Source organism: Ichthyophthirius multifiliis (assembly GCF_000220395.1).
Source record: "Ichthyophthirius multifiliis unplaced genomic scaffold scaff_1120509251170, whole genome shotgun sequence".
Taxonomy (NCBI): domain Eukaryota; phylum Ciliophora; class Oligohymenophorea; order Hymenostomatida; genus Ichthyophthirius; species Ichthyophthirius multifiliis.
The window spans coordinates 1-20,965 of NW_004086137.1; the positions used below are offsets into that span (position 1 = coordinate 1).

The 20,965-nt window shown below is 15.1% G+C and overlaps 4 protein-coding genes across 4 annotated transcripts, besides 44 other annotated features; 2 read left to right on the plus strand and 2 right to left on the minus strand. All coding sequences in view use genetic code 6, as the record gives it.

Annotated features, from left to right (window-relative positions):
* Window positions 1-61: a microsatellite.
* An 87-nt stretch (window positions 62-148) lies between these two features.
* On the plus strand, window positions 149-954 carry IMG5_152890 (hypothetical protein; the record flags this gene model as incomplete). The annotated part of the gene is made up of 3 exons (XM_004030766.1): window positions 149-400; window positions 474-836; window positions 949-954. The coding sequence occupies 3 exons, from the start codon at window positions 149-151 to the stop codon at window positions 952-954; spliced, it is 621 nt and encodes a 206-aa protein (XP_004030814.1).
* Window positions 402-462: a microsatellite.
* Window positions 873-946: a microsatellite.
* A 336-nt stretch (window positions 955-1,290) lies between the features above and the next one.
* Window positions 1,291-1,367: a microsatellite.
* A 104-nt stretch (window positions 1,368-1,471) lies between these two features.
* Window positions 1,472-1,504: a microsatellite.
* A 108-nt stretch (window positions 1,505-1,612) lies between these two features.
* Window positions 1,613-3,376, plus strand: IMG5_152900 (hypothetical protein). Its single transcript, XM_004030767.1, has 7 exons — window positions 1,613-1,720; window positions 1,765-1,860; window positions 1,907-2,155; window positions 2,198-2,465; window positions 2,546-2,745; window positions 2,795-3,071; window positions 3,119-3,376. The coding sequence occupies exons 1-7, from the start codon at window positions 1,645-1,647 to the stop codon at window positions 3,270-3,272; spliced, it is 1,320 nt and encodes a 439-aa protein (XP_004030815.1). The 5' UTR covers window positions 1,613-1,644; the 3' UTR covers window positions 3,273-3,376.
* Window positions 2,472-2,516: a microsatellite.
* Window positions 3,315-3,344: a microsatellite.
* A 31-nt stretch (window positions 3,377-3,407) lies between the features above and the next one.
* Window positions 3,408-3,443: a microsatellite.
* A 449-nt stretch (window positions 3,444-3,892) lies between these two features.
* IMG5_152910 (hypothetical protein) lies at window positions 3,893-4,959 on the minus strand (the record flags this gene model as incomplete). The annotated part of the gene is made up of 3 exons (XM_004030768.1): window positions 3,893-4,224; window positions 4,274-4,597; window positions 4,650-4,959. Coding segments are annotated over 3 exons (894 nt in total), but the record flags the coding sequence as incomplete, so codon positions are not given.
* Window positions 4,236-4,269: a microsatellite.
* Window positions 4,926-4,960: a microsatellite.
* A 61-nt stretch (window positions 4,961-5,021) lies between these two features.
* Window positions 5,022-5,058: a microsatellite.
* Window positions 5,025-5,058: a microsatellite.
* A 499-nt stretch (window positions 5,059-5,557) lies between these two features.
* Window positions 5,558-5,649: a microsatellite.
* Window positions 5,558-5,652: a microsatellite.
* Window positions 5,653-6,029: 377 nt separating this feature from the next.
* Window positions 6,030-6,063: a microsatellite.
* A 552-nt stretch (window positions 6,064-6,615) lies between these two features.
* Window positions 6,616-6,652: a microsatellite.
* A 1,040-nt stretch (window positions 6,653-7,692) lies between these two features.
* Window positions 7,693-7,734: a microsatellite.
* Window positions 7,705-7,744: a microsatellite.
* Window positions 7,745-8,118: 374 nt separating this feature from the next.
* Window positions 8,119-8,259: a microsatellite.
* Window positions 8,124-8,223: a microsatellite.
* Window positions 8,148-8,188: a microsatellite.
* Window positions 8,260-9,782: 1,523 nt separating the features above from the next.
* Window positions 9,783-9,863: a microsatellite.
* A 449-nt stretch (window positions 9,864-10,312) lies between these two features.
* Window positions 10,313-10,348: a microsatellite.
* A 1,568-nt stretch (window positions 10,349-11,916) lies between these two features.
* Window positions 11,917-12,007: a microsatellite.
* Window positions 11,938-11,996: a microsatellite.
* Window positions 12,008-12,393: 386 nt separating the features above from the next.
* Window positions 12,394-12,438: a microsatellite.
* Window positions 12,439-13,073: 635 nt separating this feature from the next.
* Window positions 13,074-14,229, minus strand: IMG5_152920 (leucine rich repeat protein; the record flags this gene model as incomplete). The annotated part of the gene is made up of 4 exons (XM_004030769.1): window positions 13,074-13,169; window positions 13,218-13,316; window positions 13,688-13,779; window positions 14,037-14,229. 4 exons carry the CDS (start codon window positions 14,227-14,229, stop codon window positions 13,074-13,076), a joined length of 480 nt encoding a protein of 159 aa, XP_004030817.1.
* Window positions 13,335-13,374: a microsatellite.
* Window positions 13,791-13,832: a microsatellite.
* Window positions 13,794-13,834: a microsatellite.
* Window positions 13,884-13,931: a microsatellite.
* Window positions 14,230-14,825: 596 nt separating the features above from the next.
* Window positions 14,826-14,878: a microsatellite.
* Window positions 14,879-17,246: 2,368 nt separating this feature from the next.
* Window positions 17,247-17,286: a microsatellite.
* Window positions 17,287-17,429: 143 nt separating this feature from the next.
* Window positions 17,430-17,506: a microsatellite.
* Window positions 17,433-17,483: a microsatellite.
* Window positions 17,507-18,350: 844 nt separating the features above from the next.
* Window positions 18,351-18,397: a microsatellite.
* Window positions 18,351-18,414: a microsatellite.
* Window positions 18,355-18,401: a microsatellite.
* A 333-nt stretch (window positions 18,415-18,747) lies between the features above and the next one.
* Window positions 18,748-18,781: a microsatellite.
* Window positions 18,782-19,423: 642 nt separating this feature from the next.
* Window positions 19,424-19,492: a microsatellite.
* Window positions 19,434-19,497: a microsatellite.
* Window positions 19,498-19,745: 248 nt separating this feature from the next.
* Window positions 19,746-19,786: a microsatellite.
* Window positions 19,787-20,851: 1,065 nt separating this feature from the next.
* Window positions 20,852-20,960: a microsatellite.
* Window positions 20,858-20,960: a microsatellite.
* Window positions 20,896-20,965: a microsatellite.

Here is a 20,965-nt window from a genome sequence, read left to right on the forward strand (position 1 = left end):
TATATATATATATATATATATATATATATATATATATATATATATATATTTATATATATATTCAAAAAAAGGATTGGATTTTAGATATTTAAAAAGTAAAATAAAAATATTATATTAATTTCCTGACCATTAATCTATGAGCTTAAAAATGGAAAGCGAAGTAGATGTACCATTAAAGAACATTTTATGTTTGGGAAATGAATTTGAATATTTTAAAGAATATGTTCCTTTTGTAGACTAAGGAAGATTAGTTCATAATATAAGAAAAGCAACAAAAATCGGTTACGCTTGTATGGATGTACCTATGATTTCTAAAAGGGAATGTTACTTTTTAGGTGCTGGATATAATCTATTAGATGAAACAGGAAGTATTATGTTAGTATCGAAAACTATTCATAATGTAAAAAAAAAAAATTATATAAACAAATAAAAAAATATTAACAATAATAAAAAATGTATATATATTTACAAAGGATACTTAATTTTGTAATAAAATAGGTTTAGAAATTCCAGAAAATAAAAATTATATTAGATTAGATTATAAATATTATGTATTGAATTTAACTCCATTAGGACCATAAAGATGCTATTTGTAAATGATATTTAATGTAGATTATAAAATCCCTTTAATACCGAAATCTATAAAAAATTGGTGTGGAAGAAAATTCGCTTTATTTTTTGTTGAAAATGTAATTAAAAAAGCTACTAATTTTAAAGGTAGTAATTGGGAAAAAGCTATTTAGAAATCTAAAGATTTTTATAATTGGATAGATTAAGTTTTAAATATTTTTTTAAAAGATTGTGAATTAAATGAAAATAATATTGAAATATAAGAAGTAAGAAAAAGAATAAATAGATATGTATTATAAAAAAATATTATTTATTGAAAAATTTTATACAATTATTTAATATTATTTATTTAATAAAATATAAAATTATTATAATAAGCTTTGAAAATATATATATTTTAAATTAATTATTGTTAATATAGTAACTTTACATATATAAATATATTTTTTTTAAAATAATATAAAAAAATTAATATTTGAATATTTTAAATATAATATAATTAATTATTGTTTAAAATATATTAGTTAAAAATTAAAATTTTAAAATGATTTTATTTATTAAATAGTGAATATATCAATTATTCAGATAAATATAATTTATTTATTATAAGTATTTTATAAAGTCAAAATAATTATACTAACTAATTAATATTCTTCATTGATTATTAAGTTTTATAGAAAAATTTAAATATTAAAAATAAATAATTAATAGATTTAAAATTATATATAATATAAATATATAATATATTATTTATATTTATATAAATATATATATATATATTTATTATACATATATATTTCTTTATATATTTAACACATCATTTAAATAAAAATGATTTTTTTTTTTTAATCAAATTAATTAAATGCTTATTTAATTATTATTAAATATTATTTGTTTTTTTAATATAAATTAAAAAATATATAATTAAATAATAATGTTTATATTTTAAATAAAAACTCTTAGTATATAATTTATTTATATATATCTTTTTTTATGTCTAATACAAATTATATTTATTTATATATTAAATAAAATATAAATATTTTAATCATATCTATAATTTAATTAAAAATCATGAGTCTAAAAAAAGCAGTATTTTCTTCATCAAAACTTTTAAATGGTTTGAATTCTAAAGTATGTGTAATTGTAGGTATATATTTCATACAAAAAAAAAAAAAAAATATATAAAAATAGGTTCTTAATGGGGTGATGAAGGTAAAGGAAAATTAGTCGATATTTTAGCCGGAAAATACGATGTATGTGCCAGATACAATGGAGGAGCAAATGCTGGTATAACAAATAAAAAAAATCCTAAGAAATATAATATAATTAAAAGGTCATACAATTATAGTAAATGGTGTAAAATATCCTTTCCATTTACTCCCATGTGGAATATTATATCCTTAGACTTTAAATTTATTAGGAAATGGTACAGTAATTCATTTACAAACAATGTTCGATGAATTAAAATAACTCGATAGAGATAAGATATGTTATAAAGGAAGATTAATGCTATCAGACAGAGCTCATTTAGTAACTTCTTTATCTATAGCTGCAGATTCTAAAAACGAGGAATAATCAAAAAGTGTATTTTTTTTATTTTTATTTTTTTAAAGATAAAAAAAAGATTAATTTTTGGGAACTACCAAAAGAGGAATAGGTCCCACATATGCCAGTAAAATGAACAGATATGGATTAAGAATTGGTGATTTGAAAAATTGGGATACCTTTTAATAAAAATATAACTATTTATAGTAAAAATTTAAAGATTTCGATATATAACCATAACAGGATGAATTAAAAGAATTCAAATAATTAAGAGATAGACTTCTTTCTGAAAACATGATAGTAGATTCAGTTTATTTATTAAATAAATAAATGAAAGAAGGAAAAAAGTAAATTATATATATATATATATATATATATATATATATATATATATATATTTATTTATTTATTTTATTTTTTACTTTAGAATACTTGTTGAAGGGGCTAATGCTTGTTTATTAGATATTGATTTTGGTACATATCCTTATGTAACTTCTTCTTCAACTTCTGTTGGTGGAGTTTGCACAGGATTAGGTATTCCGCCTTAAAATATATAAACAGTTGTAGGAATAGTAAAAGCATATACAACTAGGGTAGGAGAAGGTCCATTCCCTACTGAATTATAAGGTGATTTTTTATTATAATAAAAATAATATAGACACATATAAATTTATAGATGAAAATGGTGAACATTTTAGAAAAGTAGGAAGAGAATTCGGAACTACTACTGGAAGACCAAGAAGATGTGGATGGTTAGATATTCCTTTGTTAAGATATTCGAATATGATAAATAAATTTTCATCTATTAATATTACTAAGTTAGATGTATTGGATTAAATGGATTAAATAAAAATTGCAACTAAGTATTTGATAGATGGAAAAGAAATCGGATATATGCCTTCAACTATTGATGAACTATCTTAAGTTTAAGTTGAATATATTAAACTTAAAGGGTATTTTTTAATTTTTTTATGTTTTATTTTTTTTTTAATACTTTAAGATGGAAAAAAGATATTTCAAAAATTACTACATATAGATCTTTACCTAAAGAAGCTAAAGAATATATTAAAACTATTGAAAAATTACTTAAAGTTCCAGTAAGTTGGATTGGAACTGGACCTGAAAGGGAATCAATGATATAAAAAAAAATATGAGGAAGAATATATTAAAATATATTAAAATTAAAGAAACATATTTTTATATTATTTTTATTTATTATTATTTTTTTGAAATATATAAAAATAATTTTTTAATTATTATTGATTATTTATATATTGATTTTACAAAAGATATATATATATATATAAATAAATATATATATATATTTATTTTGTTATAATTATTTTATTTTTTATTAAAAAACACTATCTAAAACAAATAAAAAGGCAAAATTAAAAATAAACCAATAATATCTTTTTTTTTATCTAGATTAGATTTTTTTTTTTTAAATAGAAAATTCAAAACAATTTATATTTTTTATTATAATATATTATAAGTATTTTATTTATAATCATATATTTATTCTTATAGATGTTTCATTTAAAAAAATATTTATCTATTTTTTATAGATTTTAATTATAAATTCGAAATTGAAGAAAAAAAATATATATATAATTTTTTATATTTAAATAAAACATATTTATTTTATAAAAAACTTAAAATACAAATGTATAAAATTAAATTAAATTAGAATTAATTTATTTATGTTTTATTTAATCTTAAATTAATAATAATTCAATCATTTATTTTTATGAATAAAATAAAAAAATAAAATACGGAATAAAAAAAAGCAAAAAAAACAAACAAATACATATATAGATCGAATATAAATAATAAAAATAATAATCAAAAAACGATATTAGCATTTTCAATTTTAAATCCAGCTTTAACCAAAGATTTAATAACAAGATCTTCATATTCATCTTAACTAACTTAGTTATCTCTATTAAGATCAGCCATATCTAACCAAACAGCAACATCAGCTTAAGAAGGAGCAAAGTTAGCCATTCCCATTTCTTTATAAGTATCTTTAATGAGTTCATTGATTTCATTTCTATCTAAATAACCACCAGCATCTTAATCATATTTCTTGAATAATCTTCTCGCCTTTATACATATAAAAAAATAATAAATTAAAAAAAAAAGAAATTATTACGACATTCAATTTAGTTTCAATTTCTTAAGGATATTATTTTTTTCCTGCTCTTTTGACTTTCTCACCACCGCCAAATTATTTCGTTTCAGCCCCACATAAATATTTCATACATAAGTTTTCTATATCTTCTATTGTGCATTATTTATCTCCGTTAGTATCAATTACTCTCTAATAAGAATTTGAATAATCAATATTCAAATTTATTTAAGTATTTAAATATTTGTAAGTATCCTATATCATAGAAAGGCTATCATTTGCATCGATTCTTCCTTTTCTTGATCTATCATATTATTCAAAAAGTCTCTTAGCTACAGCTTTAGCATTCTAATTTTATTTTATTTGTAAATAAGATAAATAAATTAGTATATGTAATTACATCAGGATCAGTTAAAGCACCAAGGGGGACTGCTGAACCTATTTATTGGAATCCTCCTTATTTTCCAGCTCTTTTTACTTATTCTCCATCATATATTCCTTAATATGATTAATCGTAAGCTTGACCAGGTATATTTGTGTATTGGTACTAGGCTTGGGGACGAATTTAAGTATTACTTCCGCTTGTATAGACTTAAGAATATTCAGTTACTTAAGGACCAGAAGTTGTGTATACTTATTAAGAATATTATACAGTTCCGTAATTTGAACCTCTCATTTTTATTTATTTTATTTTATTTAATTTTTATTTTAAAATAAATTTTTTAGTATTATTTACTTACTTATCTTTTTATATATAATAAATATAGAAATATATTTTTTATTTTTATTTTTATTTCTTTTTTTTATTTAAAAAATTTTATTTGAGAAATTATTTAAAATTTTAAAATTAATAAAAATATATATGTATACTATTTAATAAGTTATTTAAATATTTTTTAATTTAAAAATAATTAATAATTAAGTGAAGATATAATTATAAGAAAATATTATAAAAATTAATTAAAAATGTAAGTTATTTTTTTTTTTTTTTTAATTATCTATAATAAATAATTTAGTTTTTTTTTTTAAATAATTATTAAATAAAATCATTAAAACTAAAAAGTTTGATAATTTAGAAAAAAAAAGATTAATTAAATATACATTGAATAAATAAAAATAAACTTTTTTTTAAAAAAAATTATATAGATTTTAATTTATATTATTTAAAATAAAAAATTATCTATTTGTGTAAATTAATTTCTATTACCCAAATTTTTTATTTTTATATAATTTTAAAATAAAATTAATGTAAAAAAAACAGTATTTTTAATTAAATAATTATCCAATGAAAGTTCTGATTGAAATAAAATATTTATAATATATTATTTTTAGTTATTTATATTTATTTTTTAAATATAATTTTTATTTTTTATATTTTATATATTTAAATAATTAATTTTATTTGAAATCATGCATTAATTTTAAAATATTAAAAAGATATAGATGTATATGTATAGACAAGAAAATTTTATTTTTAAAAACTTATTAAACAAAATAATAAAGTAATCTATCATACAACATAATTTATAAGTTGCTTCTTATCAAAAAATTATATTTAATTATTAAACTTATTAATTTATTTTAATTTATCTTGCATTTCCTATATTTAATAATAAACTTAAACCTTAATATTTTTTAATATATAATAAAATACTTTTTTCCATTGAGAAAATTATTTAGAATCAGAAAAATATTAAGAACTTAAATTATGCAAATCTTATATTTATTACTATATATTATATTCAATTACATTATATTAATTCTAAAAAAAAAATTAAAAAAAAAAAATATATTATTTAAAAAAAATACTTATTATATATCATCAATATTAAAATAATAAGGATTTTTTATATTACAAACAAAATTTTAATTACGAGACATATTATTACTTTTTTATTTTTAAATAAAAAAAAAGATTGCTAGTAAAAAATTTAGATTATAATTAAGTACTTATAATCATTAAAATAAATCATGTCTATATTTTATTATGTAATTAAAAACTATTGAATTTCATATAATTTATCATTTTCTTATTTTATTTAAAAATCAGAATAATTAATTTATTTTTATTAAGGTAAAATAACTTAAGAAGAAGATCTTTAGGATAAATAACTTTTTTTCTTATTATAAATTTCATTTAAAGAAGCTTTACAATTTTCAGATTTTTCATTTGTCTTTTTTTTTTAAAGAAAAATAAATAAAATAAAATATTATATTATATGTATTATATTTATTTTTAAAAAAAAATACAAATAAAATATCTTTATATTATTAATTATATTCAGCTGAATCCTAACAAGATGTAAATAATTACAATAGTTTTGGTCCATAAGTAAAGTTCTTTTATTTTTTATGTTTCTTGCTTATATTTTATTTTTTATTTTTATTTTATTTATTTTTTTAAAAAATAATAATAATTTTATTACATTTAATAACCATTTTATAATTTTTAATAGGCTGTTTTTATAAAAGGATTTTTTTTTGTTTCTTTTTTATTTTATTAATATTGCAAATGAGAATATGGGTTTAAGTCTAAATTTATATAATCTTATGTATTCATAGTATTTAACTAATATATATATTTTATTTCGCTTTTCTTATTTTCTTATTATTATTAAGTTTAAAAATTTTTATTTTTTAATGTTATTGATTATTAATTATCAAATGATTGATTCTTTTAACAACTATTTGATATATATATTTTTTAAATTTATCCCAAAGTTTTTTTTTTGGTTTTTTTAAACTATTGTTCATCTTTATAATTTAGTTTATTTGAATAAATATTATATTCTTTATGAATTTTGTTGCTTTTATTTCGTTTATTTCTTTTATTTAAAATTATCTTTAATTATTAATTTGGATAGTGAAATATGTTTTTATTTATTAAACTTTTTTATTAATTATCTAAAGGTTTTTCTTATTAAAATAAATTATAATTTGAAGGACAGGAATTTTGATTTTCTAATAATTATTCAGCACAGTTTTTTTTTGTTTTTTATTTGTAAATGGATTTTTTATTTAGGAAGGTTGGCTATTATTTAATAAAAGTGCTTTTTAATTATATTTTTATGTTGTTTTTTTAGTAAATTTTTGGATTTATTCTAAATTTACAAAACTCAAAAAATCTAAAAAATTAGATTAAAGTTAAGGCTTTTCAATCACTTTTTTTATTTTTTTATTTTTTATTTATCTTTTCTATGAAAGTTATTTTTTTAATTAACAATTAACTATTTTTTTTTTTTAAAAAAAAAAAAAATTGATATAAATTAATTAAAAAAAATATATATCTTAGAAAATTTCGTTTATTTTAAAGTATCAAAATATATAATAACAATAATTATTTAAAAAAATTAGTAATATAAAAATATAAAAATAAAGGAAGATTGATAAACAAAAAAAATTACAAAATTAAATAAAAATTATATATTCTAAAATTTTTATTTAAATATTTAATAAAACAAAAATATTATATAATAAAAAAATATATAAACAAAATTAAATTAATAAATGTAATATTTACCTTCACATAAAAAAATATTTAAATATTTTTTAAAAAAATTAATTTAACGTATAATTATTTTTTTATTTGATATTAATTTTATTAAATTTATAAAAAGTATAATTTGTAATGAAGTAAGATAAAATTTTAAATAAAAAAATTGATTTTTTTTTAAATAAAATAATAACAGAAATTGAAATAAAAATTAATATTTTAACTAAACTAAAAAATTATAAATATTTAAAATTTTTTAAAATATTAAAATATTAAGATTATTTTTTAAAATAATTATATTAATAATATCGAACTTTATATTAAGTATTAAATAAATAATTTAAAAATATATAAATAATAATATAAAATTAAAAAAAAATTAAATAATATTTATTCAATCATATAAATATTATATAAATTAATATTTTTTAATTTAATATTATATATAAAATAATATTTATCATCATTTATATATTTATAATAATTATTTTAACTTTTTTTTTATAAATAAAATAATTAATATATAAAAAAAAGATAAGGCTATTTAAATTGAATTTTATTTATAAAATAAATTCATAATAAATAATTATAATATAAATTTTATAAATAATAAATATATTTAACAAATACATAAATAAATAATTTTCTTAAACTGAATTATTTATTTTTATTTTGGTTCTATAAACAATTATTTTTATATTAAAGCCATACATAATTTTCTATTTATAAAAGATCTTTAATTATAAGAAAAATAATATTTTAAATTTCTAAACTAAAATAGTTTTATTAAAATATATTTTATTTTTTTCAAACAAAATTAATAAAAAAAATAAATAAAATTTAAATCTTATTATTTCATTTTTTTTAAACAAAAAACTTAATTTTAATAAAAGTCATTATATCTATATTTTTTATTTGAATTGATTTTTGTCTATATATTATTAAAAAAAACAAATATATTACAGAAAAAATAAATGTTTAAAAGTAATATATATATATATATGATTTTTATTTTGTTTCTTATTTATTATATAAATTATTCTTCATTTTATATTAATTTTTTATGTTTTAATTTTATTCATATTTTTTTTGTGATAATTAATAATATCACTTTATTTTTCAATATCAATAGCTTCTATAATATATCTATATTCCCTATTAGCCCTTATATTGTATGTCGCAATCATTCTTTTTTAAATATCCTCTAATTCTTCATTAAAAGGTTTTTTTTTCTTTACCTCTAATACTTTATTTCTTTTAAAGCAAGCATTATATATTACCTTTAAAAAATTTGAAATGGTCATATTAATACACACAATCCCTGAAATAATTAACAATAAAATAAATAAATATAGAATATTATAAGCTCTTTCTTAAATAATATTATTTTCCTTAATACTTATACTAGTATTCCAAACATTATTCCCTTCAATTAAAATATAAGAATAATTTAATTAAATCTAATTTGAAGTCCTTGTAAACATTGCTGGATTTCCATACATATATAATCCTATTAAAAGATGAAAAATTAACGAAAAAGGTAATATTTAAACTATTCTTTTATTCAAATAACTATCATAAGTAGGTGGTCTTCTACATATTCTTAAAAGTCTATATTTATAAATCCAGTATTATATCCCTAAAGTAATAAATCCTACCAAAAGTAAAATTGGCATTCCGGAAGAATAAAAAAGACAGGTAAAAATTACATTTAAAACTAACGAGTAATAAGAAATAATTGTAAACTAAGGACCAATTATTGCATTATTGGCAGCTTTTTAAATATCTATACCAATTAATTTTTTGGTTTTGAGAACTCGAGAGTTTTCTTAAAAAGGAACAATTAAAAATTAGAATATAAAATGAGTAAAAATAAAAAAAAACATAGTTGTAGTTATCTTAGAACCAACTGTATTATACCAACTTCTATCGAAATCAGGAGAGAAGGTTTATTTTTTTTCATATTGATATTCCTTAAGGGGAGGTATAGGTTCAGATATGAATAATGCAGGTATCATTCCATAAATATCTGCTTATAACTATATATATATAATTAAATAAATATATATAAATAAATATATATATATATATATATATATATATATATATATATTTATATATTTTTACTATAGTTGTAATAATAGCTGTATTAATAAAAATAGCTATAAATGCTTTAGTAACAGTATTAGTTATTTACATAGTTATAGTTGAACACCTTTTAAATTCGGCTAATGAGTTTATAATTTTTTAAATAAAAAAATTAACAACCATAATTACTAAACCAGTAAATAAAGTCAAAACATAGGTATATGCGTATCTTGCCCAAGTATCCCAACATAAATTTTATATTGTTTAATCTTGAGTAACTTCTGAAAAATTAAGCTGCGAACAATAACAATTTTTATTTTCAAAATTTTATTAAGCTTCAGATAATGATATGTTATGGTTAGTACATTTATCAATACTAAAAGGTTTAGCTATATTAGCTAACATAACTATTATAAAAGTAAATATCATAACTAAAAATACTAAAAATACAGACAATAAACCACGAAAAGATCTTTATACTAATATATATATAATTATATATATATAAATATGTATATTTTTTACTTGGTGTAACTTCTAAGTTTTCCCATTTTATGTTTGAAGGTTCATCAGGTTTTAAATTTATTTATAAAGGATAAAGTTATCCCCTATAATTAAATAATAATTTATCTGGATAATCTCCACAACATGAAAAATTAGGTATTTTTTAAATTTCTTTACTTACTTTTTTCTTATCTTCTATATTATCAAATATTAAATATGCACTTAAGGATGGATATTCATTATGTTAAAAAAATACCTCGTTATTGCTTACTTTTTTCGATAATTTATTCTTCACAATTTCAAGTATTTTAAGGCTTAAATCTTGTAACTTTTTCTCATAAATCATTAATTGCTTACTTTATTATTGATTAATTCCTTTAAATTTGAGCCTAGCCTTTTCTTAATTTATTAAATCAATCAAATTCGCCTCTTCTTTATGCAAAAAAAGAGTATTTTCGTAATTTCTGGCCAAAAAACACTCATAAACATTCGCATTAAATTTTTCTTTAAAATGAGCTGAAATATATTTCGGGTTAATTAAATCTTGAGGAAATCCTTTTACATTTATTGCATATGTTGATGGATAATTGAATTTTTATTCTATATTTTTTACAGTTTTTTTGGAAAAATATTAAAACCATATAGTAAATAATAAAAATACTAAAGAATATGTTAAATCAGGGATTGTTACCCATTTTAATTTTTTTTTCTTTTTTTTTGAAAAATATATATATATATATATATATTTATTATTATTTACTGTTTCTTCTACATATTAATCTATTTTTAAAGCGTTTGAAATTTTCACTTGTTATAATTATTCAGCTGTCGCGTTATTTGGAGGTGTTTCAACTATTAATTCTGTTTGATTAGATAAAGAAAGTGTGCTTAAAAGGTTTATATTAAACTTTATTCTATCTAATGAACCTCCATTAAGGTTTTAGTAAATTGCGGGGATACTTATTATGAACATAATCAAGAAAACTAGTGAAGAATATTTAATAAATTCAAAAAAAAGACGTAAACCAGTTCCATATTCTGAAAGTTCTTCTAGATTACAAAATAGACTAAATTATTATTATGTATCGGTGTTTAAAACCATGTTTTTTAGTCTAAAATCTAATGCATCTTCCCATTTTGCTAATTATTCATCTTTTTTTACAACATTTTATATATCTTAAATTTATAAATATGATTGACCTTTTATCATAATTTTTATTTTTTAATATTTATAAAATTTATACTATATTTTATTTATATTTAAATTATACATATATATATATATATATATATAAATTAATTAAAATAGCAAAATTTTTTTTTCTTTAAATAAATTTTTTGTTATATATATATTTTTTAAAAATAAATTAAATTTAAAATTATTTACTTTAATATATAAATATAAATGAAAATTTCAAATTTCTATTCGATGTTTTTATAAAAATCATATATATTTAATTTAATAAATAAATTAATTAATATATTAAATTGAGGTAAATACTAAAGTTGTTTTTTATTTATATATAAAAAAATAAAAAAAATAGATAAATAATAATAGTAAAATAATTATTTAATTAACTTTTATATTAAAAATAATAATAAATAATATAAATAAATAGTATATTAACTTTATATAAATAATATTATATATATATTAATATATATTTAAATATTTTTTTTTTTTTATATACATATTTTTAAAATTTATTTTTATGTTAGTAATTATAAATTATTAAATATGAATTTTATACTGGAATAATAATTATTAGCTATAATTTTTAAATATTATATTTAAATTTTTTTTTATATTTAATTAAATACATATATTTAATAATTTATAATATAAAGTATAATATACATTCATTTAAATATTAAAAATTTAAATATATAAGTTTTCTATCAAGAATAAAAAATAAATAATTTAATATTTAAATATATTAACCCATTATAAAAACAAAAAATATATATTTATTTTAAAGAGTATTTATAAATTTATAAATATCTTTATATATTTTTATTATTATATTATTAATATATTACTTCATATAAAAATAAAACAATTTATTATATATATATAAATATTTATTTACATATATATACATATATATATTAAAAACATAAAAATTCTTAAATAAATCAAACCGATTAATTATTACTTTCAGTTTAATTAGAATCGTTTTAATTTTTACTACAAAAATACATACAACAGTAAATAATTCCTATAAAAAGCATTATTGCTGATAATATTAATGAAATTATTTTTAATAATTTTTCATTTTCTAAATTTCCGCAAATTATAGTTGCTAAATAAATAATATATATTCCTCTTCCGAAATAATTTGATAAGAAATTTAGATTGTTTTTTATTAATTCATATTAAAATTCCGATAAAATTAATATTATTCCAAATAATATTGAATATATTGGTTAAAATACTAACCAAGGTTAATCTAAAGCTAATTTTATATTAAAAAATGCGAAAATTCCGAAAGCTACTAAAACTATACCTATTACTATATTAAATTGCTTTAGAAAATTTTAAAATTTATTATTTTAACACATTTTTATTTATATATATATAAATATTAAATTAAAAAATATCTATTTTAATTAACAAAAAAATTATTGTATTATTTATAGTATTTTTTTTGTTTTTTATAACATAAAATAGATTATTATAAAAAAAATAAACATATACATACACTCTCACATAAAAATAAGACAAATATATATTTTTTTTCAATATGTTTCTTTTAAGTATTAAAATAATCCTTGAATTCCTTTATTTTTCATAATTTCAACTGTTTCTTAATCTAAATTATTTCCTTATATTATCTAAAAAATAATTAAAATTAATAAATTTTATAAATATATAAAATATACAAAAATTTTCAAATTTTATAAATTAGTGATTGATTTAGGAATAAGGGAAATATTATTATTTCTTAAAGTTAAACTTTATAATTTTAAACATTTATCAATCTAACATAAATAAAAATAATAAATATATTATTTTCTATATAAATATGTAATTTTTATACTTCTTCATTAATTTCTAAAATTTAATTATCAGAAGCATCAAGTTTTTATAAATTAGGTAAATTAATTACAAAATTAATATGAGTTAATTTATTTTTAGAAATATTAAATTCAACTAAAAAATTAAGATTTTATATTTCATTACATATTTAATTATCAAATAATCCACAATTATGTAAATGCAATAAAGTTAAGTTTTTAAATTTCCTATAAAAATTAAAATTATATTTAATTTATTTAAAAAATAAACCTATTTATGAAGGAATTCTATTTAAAGGATTTTAAGAAAGTATTAATTATTTTAAATTTTCTACATCGAAAATTTCTGGATTTAATTCTTCTATATTCTCATTTCTTAAACTTAGGAATCCCTATTATTTTGCAATTAGAAGTTTTTATTATAAACCTAAATAATTAATATATATTTATAAATATATATTTATATTTATATATATATATTTGTTTACTCTCTTATTACTATTAACTAGTTTTTATTTATACTTTTTATTCTTATTTATCATTATTTTATTATTATTCTTATTTATTATTTTCGTTATTACTTTCAATTTATTTATTTTGATACAATTAAAAAGCTTTATCTATTTAATCATGTGATAACCCTTTTCATTTATTTATATAATATAAATTATTTTATTTTTTTACCTTTTTTTCTTAAAAATATCCTTTTTTCTATTTCCGGAGTTTTCTATACACTAGGCTAAGCCAAAAAACGTACAGCTATATCAATTTATTTTTATTATTCTGCTTTTTGTTTATCTTCATTATCTCTTTTCTTTTCTTCTAATTCTTTTTATTTTTTTAGCTCTTCTTCTTTTTTAGAAGCATTATTTCCCATTATTATATATATTTTATTGTTTCTTTGATAATAATGAATATTATTTTAGATATTTTTCATATAAAATAAAATAAGAATTTTTATTAATTTTTTTTTTATGATAAATAAAAAATATTAAAAGATAATATTTTTATATTTAAATAAAATAATGTTTTATTATTAATAATCAAAAAAAAAATTAAACATTATTTATTATTCTTATTATTTTTTGAATTAATAAATTTTTATTTTATAAAATTTTAATAGATAATCATATAAAAATAAAATATTTTAATATAATATTTTTAATGATTTATAAGTTTGTAATTAAATATTATTTATTTTTGTAAAAATCTTTAATTATTATTAATTTTTTTTTATTACAATAATAAAATTTTATATAGATTATTTTATTCAGAAAATAAAAAAATTTAATATTTTTTTTTTGAATAATATCCAAAAAACTAGTAATGTATACATATATATTAATAAACTAAATATACATAGAATATATATAATATTTTTTTCTTTACAAATATCATATTTTTTATATTTATTTATTTTATTTATCTATTAATTTAAAGTAAGCTAATAATTTAGAATTTGATTTTTAATAAAAATAACTATAAAAAATATACATTTTAAATAACTATAAAAATTATACAATTTTTATTGAGTTTTTAAAAAACAAAGAAATAAAAATAATATATTGAAAATTAAACATTTAATTTAGATTTTAAAAGTATATTGTGGCTGAACATAAACTTTTAAGGGCAATCATTTTTTAATATAAAAAACACATATTGTGATTAATAAATACACAATAAGAGTATTAATTTAACCCATAAGTAAAAAATATTGAGTAGCTAAAATATAGTTTTAGGTTATAAATATATATTTTATACGGTTATATATTTATTTTATAAAAGAAGAAAATCAAATATAAAAATATAATAAATTGAAAATTTTCTAAACCAATTTAAAAAAAAAAAAAAAATTAATCTAATATTAAATTTTTAGTAAACAAAATTAAAATAGAAATAAAGAAAAAAACACTAATAATATAAATACATATAAAAAAAAAAAAAAATCACATACTAACTTAATTTTAAATATTAATAATACAAAACCCAACTTTTTTATTTTTTTCTTATTATTTTTTTTATTAAACAGCAATTTAAATATCCGCCAAACTAACCAAAATATTATCTTTAAACTTCAAAAAACACTTTTTGATTTTCTTTTTAATAATTTAATCATATTAATCATAAATCAAGCTATTAAAATCAAATTTTACCTTTTAAACTCTTCCATCGAATATTTAATAGTTATCTATTTCCCTATTTATGCTTAAATGACTCAATCTAAAAGGAAATTTTAAATTTCCGGAAAATCCTGCGCTTTATTTAGCGGAAAAAACTTACATTTTCTATGTAAGTTTTAGCGTATTTTCTTTCTTTTTTAATTCCACAGCTCCTATATGTATATTACTGTTTGCTTTTTTAATAATATTCTAATATTTTCTATTATCTAGATTATTATTAAAGAAAATCTTCTTTTAATTTTAATTTTATTCTTCCTTTTTAATTCCTAAACCAGGAATTTCCATATCATTATCACTTTCGGAAGAAATGAGAAATTCGAGACTTTAATCGAATTAAAGAATTCCTTTTTTTTATTATTCTTATTAAAAACGAAGATGTTTTTTTATTTGTTAGTGTATCTATTTATTTAATTTCATTTTCAATTTTTCCAATATTAAGTCTTTTTATATCCGAATCATCTTTTTCGAATTCTCCTTAAAGCATTTTATTATGAAAAACCTAAGCCAATTCTAACTAGCCTAAATAAAAATATTATTTTCCTATAAAATCGTAGGCTTTCAGTTCACTATTTTTATCTTTTAAAAACCAAGAAAAATAAAGCATTTTTTTAAAATAAAAAAGCGAATTTTCATAATATTTTAATTCAGAAAAACACTCGCCTAAATTTTTATAGCATTTTAGTCTTAAAGCAAAAAATAAAGGTATTTAGGCATTATTTTTAGCCTATTTATATATTTTTATTGCTTTTTGAAAATTTTTGTTTAATTTTAAAATTTTTCCTTACATCATTTGACTTAATACAGCTATTGCCATATTTTTTTATTTCTAACTTTCGGTATTTATTTCCTAAATGATTTCATCTAATTAATTCCTGTCCTTTATTTAGTCTAAAGCTGAATTAAGTAAAGGTATTAATTTAGTTATAGAAGATATAGATTATTCAGAAAGTTAAAAAAAAGTCTATTTTTTTATTTCAATATTCTTTTCCGCTGATAAGTTTATTATTTTTGTAGTCTTATTTGTCTCGAATTTTATATAATTTAATATATATTTAGAAACTTATATCCGATGTAAACTATATAAGTATTTCTTTTATATATTTTTCTAAAAATTGTGAAAGTCTCCATAAATATTGAATGTTTCTGATTTATTATTGGAGTCTTCCTATTCTTCATTTTCAGTTTTTTTGACAATTTATTCTTCCGTTTCGTCGTCTTATTATTATTGAGTAAAAAATTACTTATTATCTTTTTAATAAGGAGAATTCATTACAAATTTACTTTTTTTATTATTTTCTTGAATTTAAGTATCCTTACTTTTTTATTTATTAACACTAGAATAATATAAATCGTTTTTAAAAGGGGAAAAAAAGGCTTTTCTAGACGATTTTTAATGTTTGTTTTTTTCAGTTTTTTTAGGAATCTTTTATAAAAAATATTATGAATGATTTTCTGTAAGAGTAGTTTATAAATGTTCTGTTAACAGAGAGTTTTCACTTTTTTTAGATTTTAAAAATAAATTCTTTATTTAAAATTGTTTTTTTGGTTAGTCTAGATTAAATATAAGAGTTTTTTCTTCGGGACTTCTAGATTAAGTTTAATTGGATTTTATATGATTTTTTAAAATAATAGAGTTGGTTTTGCGGGATGTATATAATATCATTATTTTTAGTCTTTTTTAAATATTATCCATATTATATTTAATAATTTTATTTTTATTTTAAATTAAATATTATTTTAAAATAAACATTTATAAATAAAAATTATTTTTTATAAATTAATGAATTTAGAAAAATAATTGAGTTTTATTTTTAGTTTTTAGATTGTTTATTAATTTATTATAATAAGAAAAACATAAAAAAATGAAAAAAAAATCTTTAATTTATCAATTATTACCTATATATATATAAATATATATATAGATATATATATATATATATATATTTATATATTTATACTTATATTTATATATATTTGTAAAAAAATAAATATTACTTTCAAATTAATTTTTTATATGTTATTACTATAATTTTGTATTGTTATCTTTTAAAATATTAAAAAAAAATTAAATTTAAATTTATAATTACATTTCTAATAATCAATATACCAATAATCATCTTCTTAATCATCTTTTTTTAAGCTTTACAATATTTTTATTATTTATTTGAACTTTAATACTTTTCTTCATTTCCATCTTAAGTAATAAAGCTTTTATATACACTTTTATTATTATTAGTATATTTATTAAAAGCGTTTTTGACTTCCTTTTTTAAAAGAATAAAAAAATATTTATATTTAAATACTTATAACTTATTTAGAAAAGATTTAGCCTCCTATAAATCTATTTCTAGTTATTTAATTTTAAAATCTTAAGATGTTTCTATATAATTTTTTTCTTTTTCTAACAATATATTATACTATTATTATAATTAAAAATTTATAATTTAATATTCTTCTTATTAAATTTAAAAAGATTGTATTTGTAAAAATTATTATTCTTTTTACTCTAATAATTCTTCATTTTTCATTTTTTCATTTTCTAATTATTGTTTTATTTATTATTTTTCTTTTTCAACTATTATTTTTTATTATACAGCATATTCAAGCTATTATTTTATTTCTTATTATATTTTCTTTAATTTAAAATATATATAGGTATAAATATGAAATATTAATTTTAATTTTGATTTATTTTTAATTAATTTATTTTAAAAATCAAATTAAATAAAATAAAATAAAAAAAAATAAATATTTATAAATAATAATAAATAAAAAAATTAATGTAAATAGAATACACTAAAAAATAAAAAAAATTGTAATATATAAATAAATAGATATATATATACATAAATAAATATATTTATATATATATATATAGTATAATTATATTTTTATATACATTTAAATTTTTAAATATAAAAAATATACTTATTATATAGTAGTTTATTCACAATTCTATATTTAGTTTATTTATTATGTTTTTTTAAGATCATTTATTAATTATTATTTTCCTTAATCTTCTTCTTCTAAAAATTTATTTAAATCAAATATTGCTTGCTTTTATTTTTTATTATATTTTTATTTTTTTTTTTTTCTTTACTTCAGCTTATTATATTCTTTCTTATAAATAATCTATAATATCCTCTTAATTTTCTGGAAAAGGTTTCATTTCTTATAATCTATATATTCTCTATGTTTTTTTTTTTATTTTTACTTATAAAAAATATATATATAAAAAATATATATATATTTTTTACTTCATTTCTTTCTCTATATATTCTTTATTTCTCAGATATAATGCTCTATTCTTATTAGTCCTTAAATAATAAAATAATATATAATTTATTTTTTTAATATTGAATTATTATTTTAATTTAATATATAAAGTCAATCGTATTCTTATATATTGTATTTTTATTTTAAATTTTTTTAATATAATCTCTATATAATTTTTCATATTTAGGAAAATCAAATTTTATTATAAAAATATAATTAAATGCATTTTGCTTATTTTTTTTTTATTATTTATGAAAAATTGAATACTTCTTAATTTTAAGTAAACTCATTTAAATTATCTTATTATATTTAATCTTAGTTTTATTTTAAATCTTCATTTTCAATTTAATATAAAAAGCCATTTTAATTTTAATTGAATAGATTATTTTATTGGTTTCTATTCTTATGATTATCTTCATCTTCAATCATTTTGAAATGATATTTTTTTAATATTTAAATATAAAAAATTGAAATTTATAAATTACAAAATTATAATATGATTATTAAAAAAATATTATATTAATAGTTATTAAATATTAATAAAAAAAATATTCATATTAAATTTATTTTTAAAATTAAATTAAATTCTATTATGTTTTCATTTATATATTTAATAAATAATTTATTAATTAAAATAAAAAAAATATATTTAATTAATTTATAAAAACAAATATAATTTTATTACAAATTTTCTTAAATACAAATATAAAATTCTTATAAAAATTAATAAAAATCAAACTTATAAGCAATAAAAAGTATATAATAATTTTAAATTTATTTCTCAATATAAAAAACCATAACTTACGATTTAAAAATAATAGATTATTCATAAGCAAACAAAAAATTAATACTTTTATAAACAAAAAGAATAATAAAATATTTAATAATAAACATAAAAGTATATTAAATTTATATATTTAATAATTTTGATAATAAAATTAATAAAAACATTATATATATTAATACAAATATATATATTACTTATTATTATTGATTATTTTATGATTATTTTAAAAAAAAATAATCAAAAAAAAAGAACATAATTAAATTTTTCATACCTTTTTTTTATAATAAATAAAAATACAGGAAAATACAAAAATATACTATGTTAAAAAATAATATATTTATTAAAAAACAAATATATACAAACGTAATATAAATTAAGTTTATGTTCCCACTCCTTGATAATAATGTTAAATATAATTTAATTAAATACATTCTAGAATTTTATAAATTGTTTAAAAATTAAATTAGATTTTTTGAAGATATATCTTTTAAATACGAAATAAATTTTATATATATTCTTAGAAAATTTATATACGATAAATAATATTTTGACGTAAAATATTAATTTATATATTCCTAAAATTATTATGAAAAAAAAAAATATAATGAATAAATTGAAAATGAAATAGCATGAAGCTGATATTTATTTTAGATACTTAAGATGATAAAATTATGAATTTTCATTAATTTTTAGAGAATTTTAAAATTTATATATATATTAAATATATAATAAATTTTATTTTTTTTTTAAAAAAAAAATATTAAGAAATACAAATTTTTAATAAATAAATTCTTTAGTTATTATTAATAACTAAAAAAAAATCAAAAATTTAATAAATCATCAAAATTCGATTTTTTTTTATTTTATGCCTATTATTAATTAGGTAAATCGAAAATATTATCATTTTAAAAATTTGACTTAGCATTTCCAAATTAATTATGTTAATTATTATTTTATTATTTTGTTAAAATATCAAAATCGTCTAAAAGATTAAAATTCTATAAAAAAGAATTTAATTATGAAAAAAAAAAAAAATTATAAATAAAATACATTAGAATTAGTTTATATTGGCTATTATGATTAAAGTTTAGAATTATTATTTTTATCATTTTATGGTTATGGATTTTAAATTGGTAAAACTACAGATGATTTAGAAAATTATTTATATTATTATTAAACATTTTTTTAACTTTATATATTTTCTAAAGAAGTTTCTTTTAAATAATAAACAAAATATGAATAAAACAAAAATAAAAAAATAAATATAATATATATATATGCATATAAATATATAAAATATATATATATATATATTTATATATATTATAATATATATATTTATCTATTTATATTTTAATATATATAATTAT